The sequence below is a fragment of the Carcharodon carcharias genome, chromosome 2 (assembly GCF_017639515.1).
Source record: "Carcharodon carcharias isolate sCarCar2 chromosome 2, sCarCar2.pri, whole genome shotgun sequence".
NCBI lineage: Eukaryota > Metazoa > Chordata > Chondrichthyes > Lamniformes > Lamnidae > Carcharodon > Carcharodon carcharias.
The window spans coordinates 75,089,945-75,116,448 of NC_054468.1; the positions used below are offsets into that span (position 1 = coordinate 75,089,945).

At 45.2% G+C, this 26,504-nt stretch overlaps 1 protein-coding gene across 20 annotated transcripts in view; it reads right to left on the reverse strand.

The window, feature by feature from the left end:
- Positions 1 to 1,545: 1,545 nt before the first annotated feature.
- Positions 1,546 to 26,504, reverse strand: part of LOC121275080 (beta-galactoside alpha-2,6-sialyltransferase 1-like) — a 169,185-nt gene continuing 144,226 nt past the window's right edge. For 19 of the 20 annotated variants that reach the window (XM_041182549.1, XM_041182596.1, XM_041182603.1 and 16 more), the window contains one exon: positions 10,781 to 11,317. In XM_041182549.1, the coding sequence (XP_041038483.1) occupies positions 11,067 to 11,317 (251 nt within the window). In that variant the 3' untranslated portion in view covers positions 10,781 to 11,066. Of the gene's footprint in view, positions 2,151 to 10,780; positions 11,318 to 26,504 lie in introns of those variants that run through there. The other variant, XM_041182496.1, reaches the window with a different exon arrangement.

A 26,504-nucleotide genomic window follows, 5' to 3' on the forward strand; every position in this document is an offset into this window, starting at 1 on the left:
TGGTAGAAGACATTAATAGCATTCCAAAAATACTAAATAATCAAGGGGAAAAAGGAGGTGGGGGACATAAATACAATAACTATCACTAGGAAAAAAGTACTAAGGAAACTAATAGGGCTAAAGGCCGATAAGTCCCCTGGACCTGATGAGTTGCATCCTCGGATATTAAAAGAAGTAGCTGCAGAGATAGTGGATGCACTGGTAGCAATCTTCCAAGAATCCTAAGATTTTGGAGAAGTCCCAGAAGATTGGAGAACAGGCAATGAAACACCCTGATTCAAAAAGGGAGACAAAAAAATAGGTAACTATTGGCCAGTTAGCTTAATATCTGTAATTGGGAAAATGCTAGAGTCTATTATAAAGAATGTTATAGCAGACCATTTAGAAATATATAATATAATCAAGCAGAGTCAGCATGGCTTCATGAAGGGGAAATCATGCCTGACAAATTTATTAGAATTCTTTGAGGCGGTAACAAGCAGGATAGATAAAGAAGATGTAATATATTTGGATTTCCAAAAGGTGTTCAATAAGGTACCACACATAAGGCTACTTAATAAGAGTCCATGGCATTAGGGGTAGTATATTAGCATGGATAGAGGATTGGCTAACTAAAAAAAGGGCAGAGAATTGAGATAAGGGGGGTATTTTCAGGATGGCAACCTGTAACTAATGGAGTGCCACAGGGATCAGTGTTGAGGTCACAATTATTTACAATATATATTAATGACTTAGATGAGGGAAGTGAATGTACTATTGCCAAGTTTGTGATAACACAAAAATAGTTGGGAAGACAAGTGGTGAGGATGACACAAAGAGTCTACAGAGGGATGTAGACATGTTACTTGAGTGGGCAGAAACTTGGCAGATGGAATATAAGTGGAAAAATGTGAGGTTATGCGCTTTAGCAGGAAAAATAGAAAAGCTGAATATTATTTAAATGGAAAAAGCTGCAGCACAGAGGGATTTGGGGGTCCTCATGCATGAATCCCAAAAGCTAGCATACAAGTTCAACAGGTAATAGGGAAGGCAAATGGAATGTTGGCCTTTACTTCAAAGGGAATGGAGTATAAAAATAGGAAGTCTTGCCAAATCTATATAAGGCACTAGTTAGACCACACCTAGAATACTGTGAACAGTTTTGGTCCCTTTATCTTAGGAAAAATGTACTGGCATTGGAGGCAGTCCAGAGAAGGTTCACTAGATTGATGGGGAGAAGTTGAGTTAGTTGGGTCTATACTCACTGGAATTTAGAAGAATGAGATGTGATCTTATTGAAACATGTAACATTCTTAGGGGGCTTGACAGGTTAGATGCTGAGAGGTGGTTTTCCCTCGTGGGAGAGTCTAGGACCAGAGGGCATAATCTCAGAGTAAGGAGTTGCACACTTAAGAGAGAGATGAGGAGGAATTTCTTCTCTCAGAGGGTAGTTGATCTGTGGAATTCTTTACCCCAGAGGGCTGTGGAGGCTGGATCATTAAGTATATTCAAGGTTTAGATAGACACATTTTTAATCAGTAAGGGAATCAAAGGCTATGGGGAAAAGGCAGGAAAGTGGAGTTGAGGGTTATCATTTCAGCCATGATCTTATTGAATGGCGGAGCAGATTCGATGGGCTGAATGGCCTACTTCTGCTCCTATGTTTTATGGAGAAGGATTATTTCCTTTGGACATCAGGAGATTCAATGTGTTCTTGCACAGGAAGCCACTTGAGCTGTGTTGGTCTCAACATCCCAGAAATAATCCTCATGACTTCTCGGAGGTGGATATCTACCATGTTTTTGTGGCAGTTCCTGAGACTGAGCAGCATTACTCTGCTGTTGGGTAGACCACGGTGAGTGAAGCAGTGCTTAGTATGGTGGCTCTGCTGCCCAGGTGGTACCCACCAGTTTTCAGATGAGATTTACTCTCATCTTGACCTTGGCTCCAGTGTTTTGAAGATGTTGCCAATAGGTCAATATACAGTCAAGGGTGATGGCAAGGTATGTTGGCATTTGGTCATGGGTGAGTGGTTGGACATGAAGTTCTTCCCCGGTCTTCGAGTTGTTCAGGTGGAAGGCTGAAACAATAACCTTGGCATTGTTTGGCCAAAGCTTCCTTCTTTTGAAGCAGGTTCCAGAGAACATAGATCTTCAGTGAAAGTTTTCTTTCTGAAAACAGAAAATGCTATTATTGACTTATCCTACGCATATCACACAGTAGGCAGAATTTTCCTCACTGCCAACCTGTCAATGGCCAATCCATGGGCGGGATGAGGTTTCATGTGGGGTTTAAAAAACTTTAATCAAGTTTGAGTGAAATGTATTAACATGTCCCATCTCATGTGACATTGTCACATTAGGGGTATATGTTAAGGATTTTTAAGTTTTTCTATTTTGAATGTTTGTCCAAGTGTCAGTGTTCTCCCTGAGGCAGCACTTAGCCTCAGGGGGATGTGCGCTCTTTTGTGCGCGTGCGCAAAAGAGCGCACTCTCGCATTTGGGGAATCACCCCCCACCCACACAGGAAGCACATAGCGCTTCCCACTGCACGTCACGCTGGACGGGCCTTAATTGGCCCACCCACTTAAAATGGCGGCAGGGCCCGTTTCTCCAGCAGGGATCGGCCCCAGTTTTTCAGAAGCCCGCTGGGGCTTGTGGCCTGCCCACCAGCCTTAAGGTTGAACGGGCAGGGCCTTTAATTGCCTTAATTATCCTGTCAATGGCCTCAATTGGCCAAAATTGGCTGATTTGGCTGTGCCCCCGCCTTCCTGAAAATTTAAATGGGGAGGGATGACGTCAGGGGTTCCTCCCCACCGTCATCCCGCATCATTTTGCGTGTTGGCGAGCGGCACCGACAGCAAAATTCAGCCGTGTGGTGCACAGGTATGCTGCTGTGAAAACCCTACAACTAATCAACTCTACGGGGAGAATTATCTATCCATCGGGGGGTGGGGAGGGGGGGCCTGGGTGGGAGCAGGCACGCTGCCATTTTATGTGGCAAGCTGAGTGAGCCATTTTACACTGAGCGCTCCCTGTGCAGGCGGGGGGGTAGGCTGAGTCAGGGCATGTGCACGAAAGAGCGCAGGAATCTCCCTGAGGCATAGAGCTGCCTCAGGGAGATTATTTAAATTTTTAAAAATCAAACTAAGCAAAGAATTTTTAAGACATTTCCCCTACATGAGCTGGGACATGCCTATGAATTTTATTAAAAATTTTTACTGAAGTTTAAAAACTTTCATGAAGCCTCATTCTGCCTGTGGATAAGGTTTCATGATAAACGTGAAGGCCGCCTAGGCTCTTTGCCTGCCCGCCAACCTTAAGGTTGGACAGGCAGCTCAGTTAATCACTTTAATTAGTTTTTAAATGGCCTTAATAGGCCTTTGCCAGTTCAGCGGGCGTGCAGCTGACTCCAGTGCGCCCCCACCGAACTGAGGATCAGAGTGATGCGCGGTGATGTCGGGACACATGGCCAATGTCATTGCACGTCATTTTACACATCGGCAAGCAGGGCCCACCCCTGAATGCCAACCCACAGATTCTGGCCTTTGATCAGCAGCCAACAGGTCTGTGTGCACCTTGGAGGTCAAACCAGCCGCCTACACATATCCAACAATGGGCTCCCACAGGGATCAGTCCTCACATTGGCCCTCTTCAACATATATTCCATGGACTTCCTCCTTACAAAGTCATGGCCCTTTGCACTTGCTGACACTTTGGCCCTGGCTTTTCAGGGTAAAGAGCTTCAGGACATTGAAAAGAGGAAATGCGCTGAGAAATAGTCCGGCTGTTGCCTTTTTGATTTAACTCAAGTTGAGCAGGTGAATTTTTAAACACAAAACAAGGAGCAAAAAACTGAAGCTGAGAGAAAAGAGAACAAAACTGCTGGAAACTCTCAGTAGGTTGTACAGCATTAGTGAAGAGAGCACCTAAGTTAATGTTACAGTGGTGGGCCCTTTTTCAGCAATTACACATTTAACCGCATTTAAAAAAGAGTAAAAAGATTTGGGGGTGGTAACAACATAAGTTTACATTACAAGAGAAATTAAACACATTTGTGAACAAATGGCTGGGGCAGTGGGGAAAAGACTTTTTTTTATCTCTTTAAAGTTAGACCATTAGTCCATAAGTGATAACCTGTTTTAACTCATTGTTTTTGTCTTCCAAACGATTCCTTGTTTGAGATTCCATTGAACTCCGAGAATCAGGATTTCTCGAGAAGTGATTTAATATTTTACACCAAAATTTACAAGGAAGTCCTGTTTGTACTGCCCTCCCTCCTAATTTCGTCTTTGGAAGGCCCTTCTTTTAAGGTTAATGGCGTTGTTGAATACTACTCATAACAAGGAGATCTGTGGTTCCTATTAATCAAATGGCAGTTAGGAAGGCTTCACAAATGGTAGTCTAGAACATAGGAAATAATATTATTATTTCATGATGTTGTTTATTAACACATTCCATCCAGTCATTTATTAAAATCTTTGGCTCTATATTATGTAGAAAAAATGTTAACAGATACAAAATCTGGCAGATGTCTTTTACAATCAAATTAGCCCCTCATTAAACCAATAGCTCTATATAACATGCACTGATAAGGATACTTCACCAATGAAGAATTCACTTAAAACTGTGCTTATAAGCTATTATTTTATTTCCCACATCTACAATAGAGGCATTTCCCATGTCTTGCACTAGACGCAAAAGAAATCACAATATTTACAGTTTGAGATACAAAGAGCCTACCCAAGATGAATTGCTACCCTAATATCAGTCCATTATTTTTCAATGTTTCTTTAATGACAATTACAGCACAGGATGTTAAATAGTTTATAGTCATAACCCAGCTTGCACTTCATACAGATTTGATATTAAGACAATGTTAATGAATGTCTTTCACTGAGATTAGGTTACAGGTTGAAAACACAACAAACTATAACAGGCAACTTAGATTGGCAGTTTACATATGTCTAATATTTCTAGATTTACAAATTACAGTTTACCAATTAAAATTTAAAGAAATGAAAAGTCTTATTAAGGCTATGAATTCATTTTAATTCCAAAACCTTTGTTTTTTAAATCTCTAGCATAATTCAGCAATTTTTAAATTAGTTTTGGTTTCTTTTTTAAGGCAAATTTCTTGCGTTGTTGCCAGTGGAGATAGAAACTATAGCAGTGGTTTGTAAAAATGTGACAAATGACAGAAAATTAAATGGTTAGTGGTCAAATGCTTATTGATTGACTGGAAGAAGCAATCAGTGCAAGTGGGATAGTAAGTGGTAAAAGTGTCTTCTGATGAACTCCTGGGAAAGTTGTGCAAAGTGGGTACTGATAAGTTCTTTTTCAAGTGAATCAAATTTCCCATACATCAATCAGAAAAACCTAACAGATCTTCTCATGCAACAGTGCTTAGAATCTGGAACTCACTACCACAAGGAATAGCTGAAATGTATAACAGAGCACTTAAGAGGAAGCTGGGGAAACACAAGAGGAAGAAAGAAATAGAAGGTTATGCTGATAGGGTTAGATGTAGAGGGCTGGGAAGAGGCTTATGTACAGCATAAAAATAATGACTTTTCAGCTACTTCAGGCAGAACTCAAAAATCTCCCTTTTTTAGTGCAACAGGTTATTTCTGAATATTTTGAAAGTGGATCCATTGGATGGGCTGTTCCTGTGTTGTACATTCCAATTACTTCACATTTCAAGTTTAAGATTAACTATACACAAGGCTTTCCCTATACACAAGGCTTTCCATTAGGATCCATATAGTTCACTATCACGGTGGAATCATTTTCATGTGCATTTAGTGGTGTAATCAGAAATACCTGACCCTAAATTATGTTACTTCAGATTCTTTCTACACAATTCTGAATAATTTATGAAATAATGTTTAGTTCAACAGGTAATATTCAGACAGCAGGCATGAATATATAGTGTATGTGTTATAGTTCACTCCAGGAGTCCAAAGGAATTGTTGCTGGGGAAACATGCACTTTTACATGCATGTTACAGTCCAGATGGTGGTGATGGTCGAGGCTCTGACATTCTTTCCATCACGTGGCTGACTGGGAATCTCTCGCACTCTTACTGCCTGCCATTGGCGTGTGTTGGAAGGATTTGCAGCTTGATACCCCACCTCTTTAAGGATTTGGCCGCATTATGAAAGCACCTTCCTTGGTCATCAAGCCCTTGGGTGGGGCTCAAGCCTCTGCCTCAGAAGGAAGAATGCTACCCACTGTGCCACAAGACCTCCAGTTAATGGCCTACTTCAGCCAAATAGCACATAAGGCTGTGTGAGTTCCTTGGAAAGGGGAAGATTTCCTATGTTATTGTATACTGGTCCTTCATATTTATGTTCATCACTTTACCATAAATAGCAAACTGAGAAAATCTTTGCTGTCTTGCCCACAACTATCCATAAGTTGGTGACTATGAGGTTACATTTTGAAATGTGGTGGTCTTGTGGCACTGCGGGTGCATCCCCGCATCTAAGTCAGAAGCCCAGGTTCAAGTCCCACCCTGGGACTTGGTGGTCATGGAAGGTGCTGGCCAAATAGGTTGATTACCAACCTACAAAAATCCTTCCAACATGCCTATGGCAGGCAGTAAGAATGGGAAGAGTCTCCTGGTCAGCCAGAACTGTGTATTAGCTGCAGTACAACAGCCTCCCCACATTAAAAGACTCCATGCTCGGGCTCTTGCTATGGGCTGTACTCCATGGCAAGTGCCTGCTCACTTCAAGGGGCTACCAAGAAGACATTTAAAAAGGTAAAACTGGGGCTGAATAATACGGTCATGTGCTGCCTACATTGGGTTCAGCTCCTGGAAGCTGGCAGCATTCCAAGTTCCTGGCCACAGCAATTAGTGGCAAGGGACTGCCATTCCGCCCACTGAGTGCTGAGGGCAGGGTGTCCGGTCTCCGAGGCTGTAGGACGTGACCTAGAACAAAGTAAGGGCTAGCAATTCAAAGGGCCCCCTGGTATGGGACAGTGTCAGGTGACCCATCAGATGATCATTCGAGTGCATCTACTATACAGAGTGAAGATTTGTGCGTTTTTCAGCCTGGCCAGGTAAGTCAATTTAAATTTTAGCATTGTCAATCTTCATATGTGGCAGAAATTTTAAAAATCAGTACATCTCCCAGCTTTTGGCATTGAGGAGCTGTACATTTATTACATATTTCCATGCATAGATGTCTGTGCCATCGGAGTAAGGGGAAAGGCATTCTAGAAGGGGTAAAGCTGCCCAAGATTCAGTGAGGCTGCCCATGGTGTCCTCCTGGGTGCAGCATATGATCAACGTGACCAGCTCATGCCAAGCACTGCAAAAAATAGAGGTCACCAAACCCCTTCTGTAGCAATGGCAAGACATACAATCAAAACCTTTGCCATATTGAGGCACCCATGGTGCCACAGCCATCCAGCTGATCACAGCCAGGGCCATCAGAAGGAGCAATGCCGTGGTCCCTCAACTCATCATTGTCCTCGACCTCAAAGATCTGGCAGCCATCTGATATGTCATTATCCCTCAGGTTATCTCTTCTTTGTATGGCAATCTATGGAGTGCACAGCAGCAAACCACCACCATCAGGGACACAGGTGAGGGAAAGTAATGGTTGTACATCAGCTGCACATTGACCGAGTGGAAGCCCTTCCTGTTTATGAAGGTGCATGGCTGTCCAGCTGGAGCCTTAACGGCTACGTACGTGCACTCTGGGGAGACCTGCAATCGCTGTAAATCCTCAGGCTCTATCCATTTGACGTTGGACATCCTGCATGAATGAGATGTAATTCCCAGCCCTTCTGAACATTGCATCTGCGAGCACACTGATGCAATGGTGTGCAGCAAGCTGTGTTATGCCACTGGGGGTCTCCACAGGCTGCCTGGAAGGGTGCCTTTTGCAAAGAAGTAAGGCATGGCTGTCAGCTTCAGTGCAACAAGTAACAGGTGGCTCCCAAGGCCTGTTGGATGAGGTCTCCCCATGAGCATCTCAAAGTGATGTCACAGTTGCCCTTGAAAGCCAAAGTCTTCTACTGCACTGAGTCTCACTCAATTGCAGACTGCTGAATTGCTGCTTGTATACCCTTGGGGTGGCATAAGTTCATCTGTGCCTCCAATGAGGATTTCTTGGCTCCTCCTTACCATCAGGATCTGGCGCTGATCTGCCACCTTCCTGAGGAACAATAGCATCCTGAGCCTCCCTGGGTTCCCTTCCTCCTCTCACATTAATCCTCCTCCTCCTCCTAATCCTTCTCCCCTCCTCTCTGGAGGTTGTGTCTCCAACTGAAACCGCAACCCCTATCTGTCTCAGAGTTGTCACCCTTCACCCCTGGATTACGGACAGGAGAATTTTCAATGTCCAGTCAAAAGACCCCATTGAATGAGAGGAGATATGTCCTTTTAAAAAATATATCCAAAATGTCACAATGCCCATTCAAATGAGCAGTCCCTGCAGTCAATGGAGTTTGAACTGCAAAGCTGAGATTCCAGTCTCAACTGCAGTTATAAAACCTGCCCAAACAAGCTTGCCCTTAAAATAAACGGATTCCCCATCTGTCATAAAGCTTACACCAAAGGCACACTATTGCCTTCTGACTGTATTATTGCAGTGAGATGGGTAGTTAATTGGCTCAATTGCATTTTAAATTTATATTTAAATAACATGGGTAGGTTCCTGATTTTTTGACATGCCCGCATGCTGTATTATCATAAAAAGGCGTGATGACATCGTAAATGGCGCTTGATGTCATCACGCCCCATAATAAAATGGGAAACATTCCTGATCTTGGAGCATATTACTCAGCTCTTGGTTTCTAATAAGCCAAACGAAAGAACCGGATGAAAAAGTAAAATGAAGGGGAGACATTTTAAATAAAGATTAAGAAGATATCACAAGTATAATTGTCAAGGCATGTCCGTTGAAATCATTGGGATTGCAGCCTGACTGTTAATATATGTCCATATATCTTTGTTCTCTTTGTATTTGTAGAATGGGAAATCTTCCTTTAAGCATTTACCCAATAGTTAATAAAAACAAACAAAAAAATGCTGGAAATACTCAGCAGGCAAGGCAACATTCTGCTTTGGTGGAATTTTTCTGTTACTTTCAGAATGGAAAAGAAAAATGGTATTACTTGTATTGCGATTTAATTTAATTTTTAACCCTCCATCAGACAAAACTATTCACTAACTAACAAAAACTATTCAGAGACGTCCAGTTACACTAAAAATAAAATGGGAGATTTTCGAACTCTGACTGAAGTGGCTGAGAATTAGTCGGCACAACAGCCAAGGTGGCACCACCTGCCCCCACTCTATCTATCCCTCCCTGCTGAAGCTGATGTCAGAAGGCCTCAGCCATTTTCAAGTTTGCACCTCATCTAAATGCAGTCAGTGAGCTGCAGGTTCCAAATGGCTGTAGATGCAGCTCACCAGGTGTAGCAGGGCGGAAAATTGGCCAGATGGTAGTCGTAATGGCAATTTTGTGGAGTCAGGAGAAGCACTTCTGCTGCGCAAAACTACCACAGCCCATTGTCACTTCTGCATCTTCTAGCCCCATAATAGTACTCCAAAAAAAATTGTTTAAGCCTTTTCTGGTCCCTTTCAAGACTGCTGGTTAGGCCTCTCATTGCCTGGCACCAGTGAATACAGCATATATCCACTTGTGTCTGAATATTGAAAATACAAAAATTTTCATTCTTAAATAGCCTCCTGCCTGAAAGAAACAGTCAAGACTGCTCACCAAATTGGATGGGCTCTTTGAAAATTGGATTAACTTGGTGCAACCACCAAGCCCCCACCCACCCACTACCACAGCGCCACCTAATTTTCAATTCCAGCCACCTATTCTTCAGGCGAGAAATATTTGGCTCCCGCTTGAAATTACCTAGGAAGTGTCATTAAAGAATTGCTACAGCCATTTTGTGACACTGTACGACCCTGGACAGATCATGGAAGGCCTTTGCATACTACCTACAAACTGCTTACAGTCTCAAACTGCTTCCTAGGCAGGCAATTCCTGTCAATACAATTTAACTTGTTTGCCAGGATATTATACTTTTATTAAATTACCATTCAAGAATTTGGAATCAAGTTCAGGAATTTTTGAAATTTTAAGGCAGTAATTTTTAGCTTATCCACCTGGGTGATAACCTGCTGAAGTGGATTACTCGCTCATTGTAAAACCTGTCCAATTTTCATTTCATGGGGTGGAATTTTTTGCCTGTCGGGAGGGCGTGTCCAACCCAATCTCCGGCGGGCAGGAAGCCGATCCCCGCTGGAGAAGCGGGCTCCACTGCCATTTTACATGGATGGGCCAATTAAGGCCCACCCAGCGTGACATCCGCCAGGAAAGGCTATGTGCTTCCTGTTCGGGCAGGGAGGATTCCCCAAAAGCGAGAGTGCACTCTTTCGCGTCTGCACACGAAAGAGTGCACATCTCCCTGAGGCTTAGTGCTGCCTCAGGGAGATCACTTACACTTTTAAAAATGTTAAAGATAGAAAAAAAATTCCCTAACATGTCCCCCTCATGTGACAATGTCATATGAGTTGGGACATTTTCATAATTAACATAATAACTTTATTACAAATTTTAAAACCCTGCATGAAACCTGCATGGAAGAGGTTTCATGTTTTATCTGTTTGCCACCGGGGCTCCTGGACTGCCCACCAACCTTAAGGTTGGACAGGCAGGTACACTAAGTACTTTAATTGATCTGTCAAGGGCCTCAATTGGCTGTTGACAGGTCGGCGGACCCACATTTTGCTGCGCCCCCGCCTTCCTGAAAATTTAAATGGGGCGCGGTGACATTGGGGGTTCTGCCCGTCATCCCGTGTCATTTTACGCGTCGGCAAGTGGGCCCCGCCCCCTGCTTGCAGATGGCAAAATTCTGCTCATGTTATTCAATGGGTTGAAAATCAAGTAGGTCCTATAATGACCAAGCAATCTACTTCACCAGGTTAACACATGCCTGATATGTTGAAATTATCCCTTATTGTGGCTAGATTCAAAAAGGATTTACTGCAAATTAAAGGTGATAAACAGAAAGTCAAGCTGAAGTTTACAAGATAATAAACCAAATACTGACAACTCATGTCTTAGGACACTGGAATGTTCCAAATCCTGGTAATGTGACTTTGCCTTTCATGTAGATCTCTTCATCTGAACCCTGGTTTATGCGTTTCACCAGGTTTTTTTCAAACATCAAGGGGTGGTAAGCACCTATCGTACAGGCCTGATCTTGGAACTTTTCGTAATAATGGCAGAGATCTGTTTGTCTCTTTGAGGGCAGAAATTCATAAACATCCGTTTGGTCGCAAATGGTCATCATTAATAGGATACCTGTGAATGAAAAAAAAACATTACCTGATGGTGAATGTGCAAGTTCCATGGAAAAAAGAGGGAACAACACAATAAAGTATACTGAGTGTAAAGAAGTGTGTAAACATGGAGAGGTATACACAATACAACCACATCCTTTCGCAAACCTTTTGTGGGTGTTGGTTTTAAATCTGACTTGTTACTTATAGGCAGGATGTCTCATTTAATCAGTGCCCTGCTGCAAGTCCCTCACTACCATATCACATGAAGGGAAATTTAGCTCAACTAATCAGAAATGGAACTCACTGATGCCATGCGGATGATCATTGTCTTCACTGCCTGGACTGTAATCAAGTGGAGCGGGACACCTACCTTTGTAGTGACCACCCAACTTCTGTTCCATTGTTTCTGGGTCATCCAAAGTCACAATTAAAAACACACCCAATAACGTGTTTGCAACAGAACATGTGTAATGAGTTATTACATTGTCAAATACATGTCCTGATTGTCATGTTTCATGCAACTGATGAGAGGGTGGGCTCACTGTAGCTGTCAGATGTGTCAAGAAGTATTGAATGCACAATATTTCCTGCTTTCAGCTGCAGATGACAGAGAGCTGTTCTTATCTCAGCATTGCCAACACTGACAATCCACTTGAGACATTTTTTAATTTCCTGATGCTCACAGTACACAAGAAATTGAAACACACTGAAAGTTACATTACTTAAATAATCACTGTGACTCACAAGCATTTAAGTAAAAAATCTACAAAAAATTTCAGACCTTGAAATTGAAAAGCGATTGACTAACTTATTTGAGTTCAACTACAATTACATCAATTGCTGTAAGATTTATTGCTATTCGTAATATAAAATGTTCAAATTACAACATAAAACTTCCCACCAAGAGTAACATATTTTAGTGACATTAAACTCCTTGAGCTGCTGATGAAATCATTCACGAGGGACCTGGAGCAATGCATTAAGCCTGCAAACTGATCAGCAAACCCATTTCAAATTCACTCAACTTTGGTAATTGGAGGAAATCAGTCCTCTGACTACTCCAATAAGTGTGCTAGGTTACTGAAATCAAAGCTCAATAAACCACAAAAAAAAAATACCAGGGAAAACTCAGCAGGTCTGGCAGCATCTGCGGAGAGGAACACAGTTAAAGTTTCGAGTCCGTATGACTTTTCAACAGAACTAAGGAAAAATAGAAAAGAGGTTAAATATAAACTGGTTTAAGGGGGTGGGGTAGAACTGGATAGAGGGCCAAAGATAGGTGGAGATAGCCAAAAGATGTCATAGACAAAAGGACACAGAGGTGTTGAAATTACCTAAGGAATGTGCTAATTAAGGGTAGAAAGCAGGACGAGCAAGGTACAGATAGCCCTAGTGGGGGTGGGGTGAAGGGAAGGGATCGAAATAGGCTAAAAGGTAGATATAAAACAACCTTTTTAGCCTATTTTGATCCCTTCCCTTCACCCCACCCCAACCCCACTAGGGCTATCTGTACCTTGCTTGTCCTGCTTTTTATCCTTAATTAGTACATTCCTTAGATAATATTACCACCTTCAACACCTCTTTGTCCTTTTGTCTATGACATCTTTTGGCTATCTCCACCTATCATTGGCCCTTTATCCAATTCTACCCACCCCCCCCACCCCCTTAAAACAGCTTATATTTCACCTCTTTTCTATTTTTCCTTAGTTCTGTTGAAGGGTCATACGGACTCGAAACGTTAACTGTGTTCCTCTCCACAGATGCTGTCAGACCTGCTGAGTTTTTCGAGGTATTTTTATTTTGGATTTCCAGCATCCGCAGTTTTTTGCTTTTATCTCAATAAACCATCATTTGATTGGCAAGAAACCTAGCCTTTGAAATCAGTCCAAACTTAGATGTGACTCCCTGCTCCAGTGTGGATGATGGGATGCTAGGAACACATGGGGTTTCCTAGCCCTGGGTAAGAAAGTTGCACAATTAAATTAAAAATTGATTATTATAATCATTTTTTAAATGAGGAGGTACAGATACAATCAAAGATCTAAGCATATTGATGAACTTGTAAGAGTTTACTGGTGAAAAAAGAGACATGTCAAAGCTTTTCATCTTGTACTTTGCAAGGATACCAATAAAAGAAAAAAAAACGATATATACTGTATGAGACGAGAGTGCTGATTGTTTGGCAATTGGGTTCTGAATTGTAGTGGCGTTGCCATGGAGAATGCACCAGTGATGGTGATTAACAGTTAACAGCCAAGCACTGTTTGAAATTTAAACCAGGCAGCATGACCCTCATTGGTCAAGACATTGCCCTGAGGAATGAGTCATTGAATGGCTGTCACTTATTTTGTTTAGCTGAAACAGGTGCAATGTTTGACATTTAACTGTTGTCATACAGTATAAATTGCTGTTCTCCCCTTTATTGGTATTCCTATGAAGTATCCTGATGAGTGCAAGATGAAAAGCTCTGACATGTCTCTTTTTTCAGCAATGCTCAGTTCTGTACTACCAAGCAACTATTTGAAGAGTTTACATATGAGACCATAGCGCAGGGGATTGTGATATGACAATACTGATAGAGTCAGAAAAACTGGACTTGCACTGAAAGCTTAGCAAGTTCTGCAAAACAATATGACTACCCTTAAATTATTCATGCTCTATTATGTTCAGTGTTAGATCAATATGACATCAAAAGAAATCCAAAACTTTATTCTTTTGCCGGTTATACAAAATGGATCTTCTGCTGAACCAAAAAAGATGGCTGCTACAAGTCACATAACCACAGAATTGGCCCTTTGTTCTGAAAGCTACCACCAGGAGCTAGAAGAACAAAATAATTCCTCTCTCAGACTGTGGAATCTCACACTTCATTGTACAAATCCCCTGTAATCAATGAAAGCAGAGGAAGTGCAGATGAACTGGCTCTCCAGCCTGAACATTCGCAAAAGAGAGAGATCAAAACTTAAGTTGGAAGAGGTGCTAACAGCAACCTCGTCTCTTTCCTAAGGGGAAAGAATGGATGCTGGCCAGAAGCACAGAAACTGATTGTTAAACTGCAATTAACCCATTAATGGGCCATGTCACATGACCCAAGCCTCTGGTTTTTTGGGCAGTTTTAACATTGCATCTTTGGCCTCACAGCCAGTCTGCTGTTTAATAGCCAACCGCTGAACACCAAGGGCAACATTTTCCTCCGCATTGGGGGGGGCGGGGAATGAGCGGGAGCAGGTGGGCTCCCAATTGGCGCCCCCAATCGGAGGTACAATGCCATTTTACATGGGCGGGCCAATTAAGGCCCGCCCAGTGTGACATTCGTCAGGAAGCGCTATGTGCTTCCTGTGCGAGCGGGAGGTGGGGGGGATTCCCTGAGTCGGGGGCATGCGAAAGAGCGCACAGATCTCCCCAAGGCAAAGTGCTGCCTCAGGAAGATCGGCTCAGATTTAAAAAACATTTAATAAAGATGAGAAAAATATTTCGCTGCCACGTCCCCTCATGTGACACTGTCACATGAGTTGGGACATGTCCATAACTTTTATTTTAAAATATTCTGAAATTTTTAAATCCCTCATGAAACCTTATCCCGCCCGTGCAGGTCCATTAATGATTTCAATTACTTTTTTAATGGCCTTACTAGGCCATTGACAAGTCGGCAGGATGCCTGCCCAACGTCACCCCGCATCAGCAAGCGGGCCCCGCCTCCCGCTTGCCAACCGTAAGATGCAGCCCCAAGAAGCAGGACTCAATTCTGAACAACAGCCTGTACCTCGAAGCTTGTCTCTGCTGGAACATTTCCAAATATCACCTGCAGAACTGACCCAGTCTCTGTATAGCAACATCATCTTGCAGTATCAGCACTAACTGTAAAGAGAAATCTGCAACTCCAGTCTTCAGCCAGCTGAACTCGAGCTCCTACATGAAAGAACTCCTCATAAGACTCTGACTCTGGACTATCACATGAACTAACATTCATTTCTGTGATTCTTGTGCTGTTACTATCCATAGCTGTAAAACTCTTTTTTCCATCCCCCGCTTCACTGTGTGTGTGTGTGTGTGTGTGTGTGCACGTGCGTGCGTGCGTCGTGGAGTGGGAAGTTGTGAAAACTCCTCCCCAAGTTTTGAATGTGAAATAAACTAACCTAAGTTAATTGAAACATGAGTTTACTACAAGTTATCAGTAAATAACTTGGATAACATCAATAAAAGGTTTGGGGAAACACGCCACAGCATATTTAAAAAATAATTCAAAATACCTTTTGCTTATGGAGGTTGGTGAACAAAGAACTTTAGTTTGCCTGTCTCTCTCCTCTTCGTAACATCAGATTATATAATGAATAATTTTATGGACATGCTAAGAAAATGAAATTAATAATCTTAAAATTGTTTCCTTATTCAAGTATGTGCATATTATGTATCGGATGTTTAGCATAAATCTTTTGTACAGGTGAATAGGATGCAGCTGCAGAGATGCTGCCAGCACTGCCATAATGTTCACCTTGAATATAAATGAAAGGAAACAATTACTCTATAAATGGAGAATACCAGATCTACACAGAAAATAATTCCATTAGCCCACTTGTCCACATTAAAATGGTAATGATTTGATGCTTATTTTATTATTAACTGTAACAGAACATTAAGCCCTTAACTAGTAAATCAATGATTGAGATTGCTACTGGTTCAAAATTAGTAGCTGAAGAATTGATCTGCAGCCAGCAACATCTGATCCACACTGTTTTGCTGCAACTGCACTCTCAGGGGCTATAAGAGAGCTCCGTATATGTATGCTGACACATATGCATGGGAATCCATTCTCAACACATAGGGTGGAATCTTCTATTCTGGCGTCTAAGCCCGGTGGCGGGTGGGAAAGTCGGCATGGGTTCTGCTGGGCGGCTGAACACGCATGACCTTCCACTGTTCAGCTCATTAATTATGCATTCGTGAGGAACTCGACAGATCTCGTGATGGGGACAGGGAGGAAGTCACCAGCCACACTGTTACCTCATGGGGTCGAAGGTCTGGGTGCCATGTATAAATGGCATTCGACAGTCAATTACTCAATGCAGTCCAGGAGCTCCACATTACCCCTCCCGAGTCCTTGCAGCTGCAGCTCGTACTGGCGAAGCTGCCAGACGTAAGCAACCACATCCTGGGATGTGCTAACAGGACACTTAGAAAATATCAATGGGATTAGACATGGTTAGACAAGTCAATATGGATTTATGAAAGAGAAATCATGTTTGACAAACATACTGGAGTTTTTTTTTGAGGACATAACTAGCAGAATAGATAAGGGAGAAGCAGTGGATGTGGTGTATTTGGATTTTCAGAAATCTTTTGACAAAGTCCCAAATAAGAAGTTAGTGTGCAAAATTAAAGCACATGAGATTGGAGGTAGTATATTGGCATGGATTGAGAATTGATTAGCAGAACAGGAGACAGAGAATAGGAATACATGGGTCTTTTTCAAAATGCCAGGCAGTGACTAGTGGGGTACTGCAGGGATCAGTGCTTGGGCCCCAGCTATTCACAATATATATCAATGATTTGGATGAGAGAACCAAATGTAATATTTCCAAGTTTGCTGATGACACAAAACTAGGTGGGAATGTGAGTGGTAAGGAGGATGTTGGTGGGAATGAGAGTGGTAAGGAAGATGTTAAGAGGCTTCAAAGCGATTTTGACAAGTTGAGTGAGTGGGCAATACATGGCAGATGCAGTACAAGTGTGAATTTATCCACTTTGGTAGGAAAATCTGTATGGCAGATTATTATTTAAATAGTGATAGAGTGGGAAATCTTATGTGCAAATTGACCTGGGCGTCCTTGTACCTCAATCACTGAAAGCAAGCATGCAGCTGCAGCCAGCAGTTAAGAAGGCAAATGGTATGTTGGCCTTCATTGCGACAGGACTTGGAGTACAGGAGCAAGGATGTCTTACTGCAGCTATACAGGACCTTGGTGAGACCACACCTGGAGTATTGCATGCAGTTTTGGTCTCCTTACCTAAGAAAGGGTACACTTGCCATTGAAGGAATGCAGCAAAAGGTTCACCAGACTGATTTCTGGGGTGGCAGGATTGTTGTATGAGGAGAGATTGGGCCCACTAGGCCTGTATTCACTGGAGTTTAAAAGAATGAGAGGGGATTTCATTGAAACATAAAATTCTGACAGGGTTGGACAGACTGGATGCAGGGATGAAGTTCCCTCTGGCTGGGGAGTCTAAAACAAGGGGTCACAGTCTCAGGATACGGGGTGAACCATTTAGCACTGAGATGAGGAGAAACTTCTTCACTCAGAGGGTGGTGAACATGTGGAATTCTCCACCACAGAGGGGTGTGAAGGCCAAGTCACTGAACATGCTCAAGAAGGAAATAGATTTCTAGACTCTAAAAGGCATCAAGGGGTATGGGGAGAGAGCGGGAGTATGGTGTTGAGATAGAGGGTCAGTCATGATCAAATTGAATGGTGGAGCAGGCTTGAAGGGCTGAATGACCTACTCCTGCTTCTATTTTTCTGTGTTTCTGACATATGAAGGCGCCTCCTGCATTGCCTTTTGCTCGTTTCCGGATAAGATACAACCTGCAGGCGGAATCATCCCAGGTTTGCACTAAGTGTCGTGATGGTAGGTTTTCATGTCGTATTGTCCCAAATCCGCCACATTATTTATGCACTCCTGGGAAGCACAGCGTTTCAATGGTGGGTAGGGGCTCATTTGCCTGCTCGCCATCACCCCGCTGCTGTATCACGCCGGGCATCACATTTAAAGTCCAGCCACAAGCACACATCTCAGTGCTTCCAGGCCACCACAGCTGCATGGAAGACATGGCCCTGAAGGTGAAGACTGCAGCCCCCAGGTTCAGCGAGGAATCCCTCAAACACCTTTTGGATGCCGTGGAGGCCTGCCAGGATGTCCCCTACCCCCGCTCTAGCCACAGGATGGACAGCAACAGCCGTAACCCGGCCTGGGAGGCAGTGGCAGCAGTGGTCAACACCAGCGCCCTTCAAAACAGGACAGCCACCCAGTGCCACAAAAGGATGAAGGATCTCCTCCGTTCCACCAGGGTAAGTCACTCTTCTCATCACTCTCAACTCACACACTCACAAACCCAGCACACATCCACAGGGCCCTCACTCACTGCCGATGTAAGGTACATCATCATTCAACCTCTCATACTTGCTGTCATTGTCCTCATCCCGTCCATGGCCACCCACACGTGCCAGGCATACTTATCATCTGGCCTGGCAGGCAAAGTGCTTACACTCTCTCCATCTCTGTTCATGAAGGACAAGCTGGCACATGACAAGAAGGAGAGGTCACAGACCGGTGGAGGAATGTCTGAAATCAAGGTCCTAATGGACTTTGAAAACAGAGCCATCTAGCTGGTCGACCATGACCGGGATCGGTCCTGTGCTGATGGTGAGGTTGGTGGTGTTCTACACAGTGAGGATCCAGCACTGCAACATCCATCCAACAGCCATGCTGTTTCACAGGCCACTGCCATGCACTAATTATCTCTCCTTGATTTCTTTTGGCACATCTGCCAAACAGCCGGAGTCCATGACCCAGGGCCTCAACTCAAGCCCCGAAGAAACCTCTGAAGAGGAATCTGGAGGCACCTTCCTTGAAGTCCCATCACAGCGCTCACCCACGCCCTCCACATGCGCAGAGACACACATCTCAGTGGGATTAGCTTTAGAATAGCCTTAGGATCACAATTTGGTGAGCACATTGCACCGTCCGATCCTGGCACTTCTCAGGTGTCCAGCACTCAGAGGACTGCTGGAGGCCAGAATTTCCTGAGTCCGAGTCAGACAATGAGCCTCTGGACCCGGTCATGTCACAGTAGCTGGAGCTGCAAAGGCAAGCTCGGGAACATTGGGAAGGGATGTCCACTGCACTCCTCAGAGTGCAAGGTACAATGGAAGAGTCCTTCCATCTTCAGTCTGAGGTGATAGCGCTGGCATGCCAACGCACTGAGGTCAACACTGGCAGGACAGCAGCTGCCATGGAGGCCTAGGTCCAGGAAGTCGCTCCTGCACTGCTGCACGGGCTCAACTCCACTGATGCCATAGTCAGCATCCAACTGTGTGTACGTGAGAGGGGTGCCAGGCAGCTTGATCTCACTCCAGCTACCCCTGCTCCTCAGGGAGTCAGCCCAGGGGCCTCGGGCACCCACAGGGAGGAAGTTCGGCAGGTGCACACTCCGGGCCCATCCATCTAGGTGACTCTGAGAGTGTCCGGCCCATCTGGCTCCCCTCTTCCTGTGACCTCAGCAGCTCCAGCTCCACAAGACGAGGAGGATGCAACTGTTACACAGCAGAACCCCGAAAGCAGGACAAGGCCCTCCAAGTCTCTGCCCCCCCCCCCACCAGAGGATGCCCGCCAAAGTCATCACAGACAGGGTGCCACAGTCAACAGGCTGCCTCCACCTCCGCTGTGGATGTCCGGGGAGCACCAAGACGTAGCGGCAGGGTTAAGAAAGTTAAGGAGAATTAGTTACACAGCCTGGGCATGAGTGTTAATCACTTGTCAATGCTCCCTAGAAGATGTCCCTGCCTATGGCTCCTTGTTCTGATGAGCAATGTTCGTGTCATTCAGATGTGAAATCTTTCTGCACAAGATAAAGGCAGGTATCTCAGTCCAGGGCCTCTTCCCTGTGCATAGTGCAGCCTTTAGACCAAATTGATAGTTCAGCCGCACACTCCCTGGAAACATTACTGATGCCTGGTTATTGCTGCCAGAATGTCATGGGCACGCGTCACAGAGTTCCGTCATTCTATCTGTGTGCTCTCAGCACATTTAAGGAGGGGGCTGGCCCCCATCTCTTCAGCACCTGTGACCAAGAATTCTGTGCCCCGGCTCCTGAAGGGCTCAGGTGTTGAAGGCAGATAAAGGAGCAAATGTTTCTAAAATTTCATCACTGTGTCTCTATGATATGACCCTGATCACAGAGCACAAGTGATCTGCCCTCGGCCAGACAGGAGTCAGACATTCTCAGAGGCTATGTGAAGATCCGTGGAGTGTATGTCAACATCATCATCCTGCAATCAAATGACCATTAGGGGTTCCATTGTGTCTCCATGACAGGAGCATTTTCACAGAGGGCATGTGCGCTACCATCAGCCAGGCTGGAGTCAAACGTTCATAGATACAATGTGAGGAACTATGGGGTCACCCCAGTGCATGTCGTCATCATCCTCTACATATCTAGCCTCCCAAGTGCGACTGCCTCATCTGGCCATTGCGAGAGCCTCATCCCCGTCATTGTTGCCTCCGGACACCTCTTCAGCCTCATCCTCATCAGAGGAGACATGCAGCTCCTCCATCTCCTCCTCAGCCAGTTCTTCTCTCCGTTGGAGCGCCAGGTTATAAAGGGTGCAGCAGACGATGATGATGCGTGACACCCTCTGTGGACTGTATTGCAGGGCTCCACCAGACCAGTCCAGGCACCGGAGCCTCATCTTCAGCATCCCGATGGTTTGTTCCACCAAGTTGCGAGTTGCAGCATGAGCCTCATTAGACCGTCGCTCTGCTGCAGTCTGAGGCCGCTGCATGGGTCTCATCAGCCACGTCCTCTGTGGGTAGCCCTTGTCCCCAAGGAGCCAACCCTGCAGCTTCTATGGACCCTGGAAGACTGCAGGGATCTGCGAGCGACTGGGGACGTAGGCATCGAGCACAATCCCTGGAAATCTTGCGCACACCTGCAGGATGCGTCTCTGGTGGTTGCATAACAGCTGCACATTCAGTGAGTGGAAGCCCTTGCGGTTGATGAAGTCCAACATGTGTTGTGATGGAGATCTGAGCACCACATGAGTGCAGTCAGTCACATCCTGCACCTGTGGGAATCCCGAGATCTGGGTGAATCCAACCGTTCTTGCATCCAGCTGTCCTGGTCCCGGGTGAAATACATAAAGTTGTGTGCTCTTGCAAAGATGTCATCTGTGACCTCATGGGTGCATTTGTGGGTGGCGGATTGTGATATCCCACAGAGGTCACCTGTGGAGCCCTGAAAGGAGCCACTGGCATAGAAATTGAGCACTGCTGTCACTTTCACGGCCACTGGCAGTGGATGCCCTCCATGTCCCCATGGCGCCAAATCCTGCAAGAGCTGGCAGATATGACCAACCAATTCCCAATTCTTTGGCGACACTGATCACAGAATCACAGTGCAGAAGAGGCCCTTCAGCCCATCGAGTCTGCACCAACACGTGAGAAACACCTGGCCTACCTACCCAATACCATTTACCAGCACTTAGCCCATGACTGGTTCTTGATCATCTACAGGAATGAAAGACGGCGTCTATAAACCCTGGGTATTGCTAGGTGCTGGCCCACGATGGCTCACTGTGGCTCTTGGGCAGTGTGTGTGGGAGCCCCAGCCACCGCTTCTTCCTGAGGGTGCTGCTCCTGCCTCTGTGCAGCCAGGAGCTCTCTCCTCTGTCGTCTTCGCTCTCTGTAGGCCATCAGGCACACAACTAGTTCACCAGGCTCCATGATCCTGATATAGTCCTCATTCAGGATGAAAGCGAAAGACATGTGGTTAGCATCAGTGTACTAAGAACCTGTCCTGCTAAAGCATGATGGTCCCTTAATGCATCCTGGAGAGCGCTGGCCACCACTTGAACGGCCAGAGATCAGTGCGCTGCATGCGGGAGACTGGTCCAAACTGGGATGCTGACATTGCAAGGGGCTGTGAGTGCCTCCAGCAGTGATTGCTCCATGGCCAGCTTTAGTGAGGAGATTATACAACATGCCCAATTGCCCAACTGTTCTGCAGTCCACTAAAATGCTCATGAATTTGTAGTCTGTGCTGGGGTGGGGGCAGGAAGCTCTGGAGCAATTAGTGGCACTTTGATGCCTCTGTGTTGCTTAAATGGGCAGATAAACGAGAAGCCCAAACCCAATCATATCAATGTGGCTGTGCCTGAACTGTTTCAGTTGCAGAAGAATGGTCACTTTATACAGGTTTCCCGAATGCGCGGCCACTTCCCTCACCCACCCTACCCCACACCCCGACTGCTTGTGCGCTATATTCAACGGCTGCCTTTAACCACCACTGCCAAATACCCCCCGCCCCCACCAGTCTCCTCAACAGCAGGCTGCTCTGAACCCCAACACCCCTGAAGCTTGATGTCCAACAGGCGACTCGGTAAGCGCTGCACAACTGTGTACTCACCTCTGAGTTCCCCTCAAAGTGCAGGCCGCCAAGTGCACATCTTTTATATGCTGTTGTGAAACACATTGGTGTGCTTTCCTGTCGACGTGGATGGACGATCCCGCAGTGGTAGGGGGGGATTCTGGTGAGCTGGCCTGATAATGAATGCCGATGTATGACAATGAGGTTCCTGATGTCAGATGGCAGGAAATGCAACCCGCTGTTGGCGGGCTGAGCGGATGATTGCGAACTGGTTTCCCGCTGTTGTAAACCTGATCACACCATATTGTCTGCTCACACCACCGATCACACCCGATGCCAGCGGATGCAGAAAATTCCGCCCTGCAATACATCCATAGTCAGGCCATTGCTTGCCGTTGCAGTTGTAATGATGACCGGTCCCCAGGCAAAGTCCCCTAATTTGTTATGATCCAGGATGAGATGCCCAAATTGGTAACTTCCCGAATGGAACCCCCAATTTTGTTATGCTCTAAGGTGGAGGAGGATGAACTGGCTCCTTTTCTTTATCCAACCCCCTTGGTTGGTCACAACAAGATTAATTTAAAAAGGATCCCTTCTCTCGTGGATACCTTTTCCCAGTCCAAAATGTATTTATGTTTTAGAAGGAGCCAATTTAACCAGGCTTTCTTGAGTCAAAGAAAGACTAAGTTTCTTAGTTACTAAAAAACCGAGAAAAAAATAATTAAAATGCAACACAAATACACACAGATTAGAAATGAGAAGTTGAGCCCAAAAATAAAAGATAAAAAAAATACAAATCAATCTTTGGCTTGTTCGTGAAGAGTAGATGGTGAAACATTAAGTTGGGTGATTTCTGTTTACTTTTTGATTGTTGCTTTGCTGACTTGTGGCTTGCCTCCAGCAAAGGAGAGGGAAAGAAGATCTTTACCAGCAAACTGCAAGGGTGCCTAGTCAATGTTCTTCTGCTGTGACCTTTTCAGCACACCAGAACTAGAGCACACCAATCAGGTTTGCAGCTGGCTTTTTAAGTCCTTTTCTTGTGTATTCCTGGAAAGGAAAAACAAACATGTCTTTCGCCCAGAATCTGCTTTCTTTCAATTCAGGTCATTTCCACATTTGAGATATAACTCAAGAGATAGTTCCTGCTAAGATGGTAATCAGTCTCCATTGTCTCCGCAACCACAGGAGATTAAAGTTCAGTCTTTTGAATTGCATCTCTTCCTTTGAGGTGACTCTGTCTGAAGTAGGCCTTGACACCTTTTTAGGTGCAACATTCTATGCTCTCTGGAATAGTTGGTCAAGTATAATTCACATGGGAATTTTCCAACAAGCGGTTACTTCACATTCTCAGCCAACTTTTGGTTTGTATGCTCTTTTTAAAAAGCACACCTTCCCAAAAAGTTCAATATGACTATAAGTAATTTGGGCTGTGATCTGCTGTCATGACACAGTGTACTCTGTCCACCAGCATCTTGATCTTCTTGAGGTCCCACTGCCTCTTGCTGCTTAAGCCCTTGCTCCTCCTGACCCTGTGCCAACTGCCGACAGGCCTTCCTTCTCCTCATCTGGATGAGAGCCATTACCATGGCATGGTTGCCTGCAGCATCGACACCTCAGTGGATGTGCGAATGAATTGAAGTGATACATTAAGTGGGCATGTCCTTTATAGGATCTCAAAGGCAACAGGCAATGCTAAGCCCTTCACATGGCCACCATCTAGATATGGCACCCCTACCCCACTCCTTCCAGGTAAAGGACATTTTGGAGGACTAGAGATGGGTGTTCCTCCCATTCATACATGAATGCTAATGGAGACATTGCTCTTTGGCCAGGGTGATGAGAGCTATGTGCAAATAACATCACACAGAGCCTTTTGCTTAGACCCACTACCCTCGAAACTCTATAGAGAGACCATTGCCTTGGCAGCATAGAAGACTAACCATATGATCCTTTGTCAGCCATGACCGTTCACCTGGGAAGATGGAGGTTTGGAGTTGAGTTGGGTGCCGTCCACCAGCTGTGTCCCTTGGAGGCATCCACCTCCCTCCCTTCATCCCTGTGTCTAACTGCAGCCGATGGAAAATGGCACAGAATCAATGACAGCTCTGCACCTTTCTGTGATCTTGAATGTTCTGAGACCCATGAGTTGGAAACAAACCTGCCACAATGCGGGCTTCGCCATAGAGAAGAGAACACAACTAAGCATGGTTGACACCCAGTTGCTTCATAATTATTAGGGTCTCCCTTTAGTCGGCCACTTGTGCTGACCTTGAACTCTACCCACCCGCAAAGACCCTCCACCCAACTTGAGGGATCTCACTGACTAACCACGTGGACAACGTCAGTTTGTCAAACTCATTCCACCACCTTTTACCCTCCCCATGTTACTCACCAATTTCCTCCCGTCAACATAAACCCACCCAATAACACTATTACTCTCCGCTCTGTTACATAGAAACAAGGAGCAGGAGTGGGCCATTCGGCCCTTTGAGCCTGCTCCGCTATTCAATACGGTCATGGCTCATCCTTTATCTCAACACCATATTCCCGCTTTCTCTCCATACCGCTTGATGCCCCTAATATCCAAATAATTATCCATTTCTTTCTTGAATATACTCAGTGAACCAGCCTCCACAGCCTTCTGTGGTAGAGAATTCCACAGGTTGACCTCCTTTTGAGTGAAGAAATTTTTCCTCATCTCAGTCCTAAGTGGCCTGCCCCATATCCTGAGATTGTGGCCCCTGGTTCCAGACTCCCCAACATCCTCCCTGCATCCAGTCTGTCTAGCCCTGTTAGAATTTTATACATCTCAATCAGTTCCACTCTCATTCTTCTAAACTCTAGTGAATACAGGCCCAGTCGAACCAACTTCTCCACATACAACAGTCCTGCCATCCCTGGTATCAGCCTAGTGAATTCTCTATGGCAAGTATATCCTTTCTTAGGTAGGGAGATCAAAACTGCACGCAATACTCCAGGTGTGGTCTCACCAAGGCCCTGTATAACTGCAGTTAAGACATCCTTACTTCTGAACTCAAATCCTCTTGCAATGAAGGTCAACATACCATTTACCTTCCTAATTGCTTGCTGCACCTGCCCGTTTACTTTCATTGGCTGGTGTACAAGGACACCCAGGGCAGCTTTTTCTGGTCAGCGAACGGGGGCGGGCCTGCTCGCCGACATGTAAATTGACGCAGGGTGATGTTTGGCGTGCATCCCGATGTCTCGCTGCGTCATTTAGATTTCCAGTTTGGCGGGCGCGCAGTCGACTTGGCTGTGCACCCACCGACTTGGCATTTTCCCCACTACTGATGTTAGGCTAACTGATCTGTAATCTGTTTTCTCTCTCCCTCCTTTTTTAAATAGTGGGGTTACATTTGCAACCCTCCAATCTGTAGGAACTGCTCCAGAGTCTATAGAATTTTGGAAGATGACCACTAATGCATCCAATATTTCCAGGGCCACTTCCTTTAGTACCCTGGGATGTAGATTATTGAGATCATTAAAAAAGTAATTGAAATGATTAATGGACCTGCTCGTCCAACCTTAAGGTTGGCGGGCAGGTGAAGAGCCTAGGTGGCCTTCCGAAAAAGCATGAAACCTCATCCACGGGTGGGATGAGGCTTCATGAGGGATTTAAAATTTTCGGAATATTTTTAAATAAAAGTAATGGACATGTCCCAGCTCACAGTGTCACATGAGGGGACATGTCAGGAAAATATTTTCTGACCTTTAAAATTTTTAAAAATAACTTCAACCGATTTCCAAGGCGGCACTTTGCCTCAGGGAGGTCTGTGCACGCTTTTGCGCACATGCATGAAAAAGCGCAATCCCAGCTCAGGGAATCCCCCCCTTCCCCAGCACACGGAGTGCTCAACACTTCTGAGCCCACATCACACTGGACGGACCTTAATTGGCCCGTCCACGTAGAATGATGGCAAGCCCCCACTCGGGGGCACCAATCGGGAACCTGCCCGCCCATGTCCGCTCACTCCCGCACAACCCCCCCCCCCACCCACCGACAGGGGGAAAATGCTGCCCCCAGGTCCCTTTGTACATCCACATA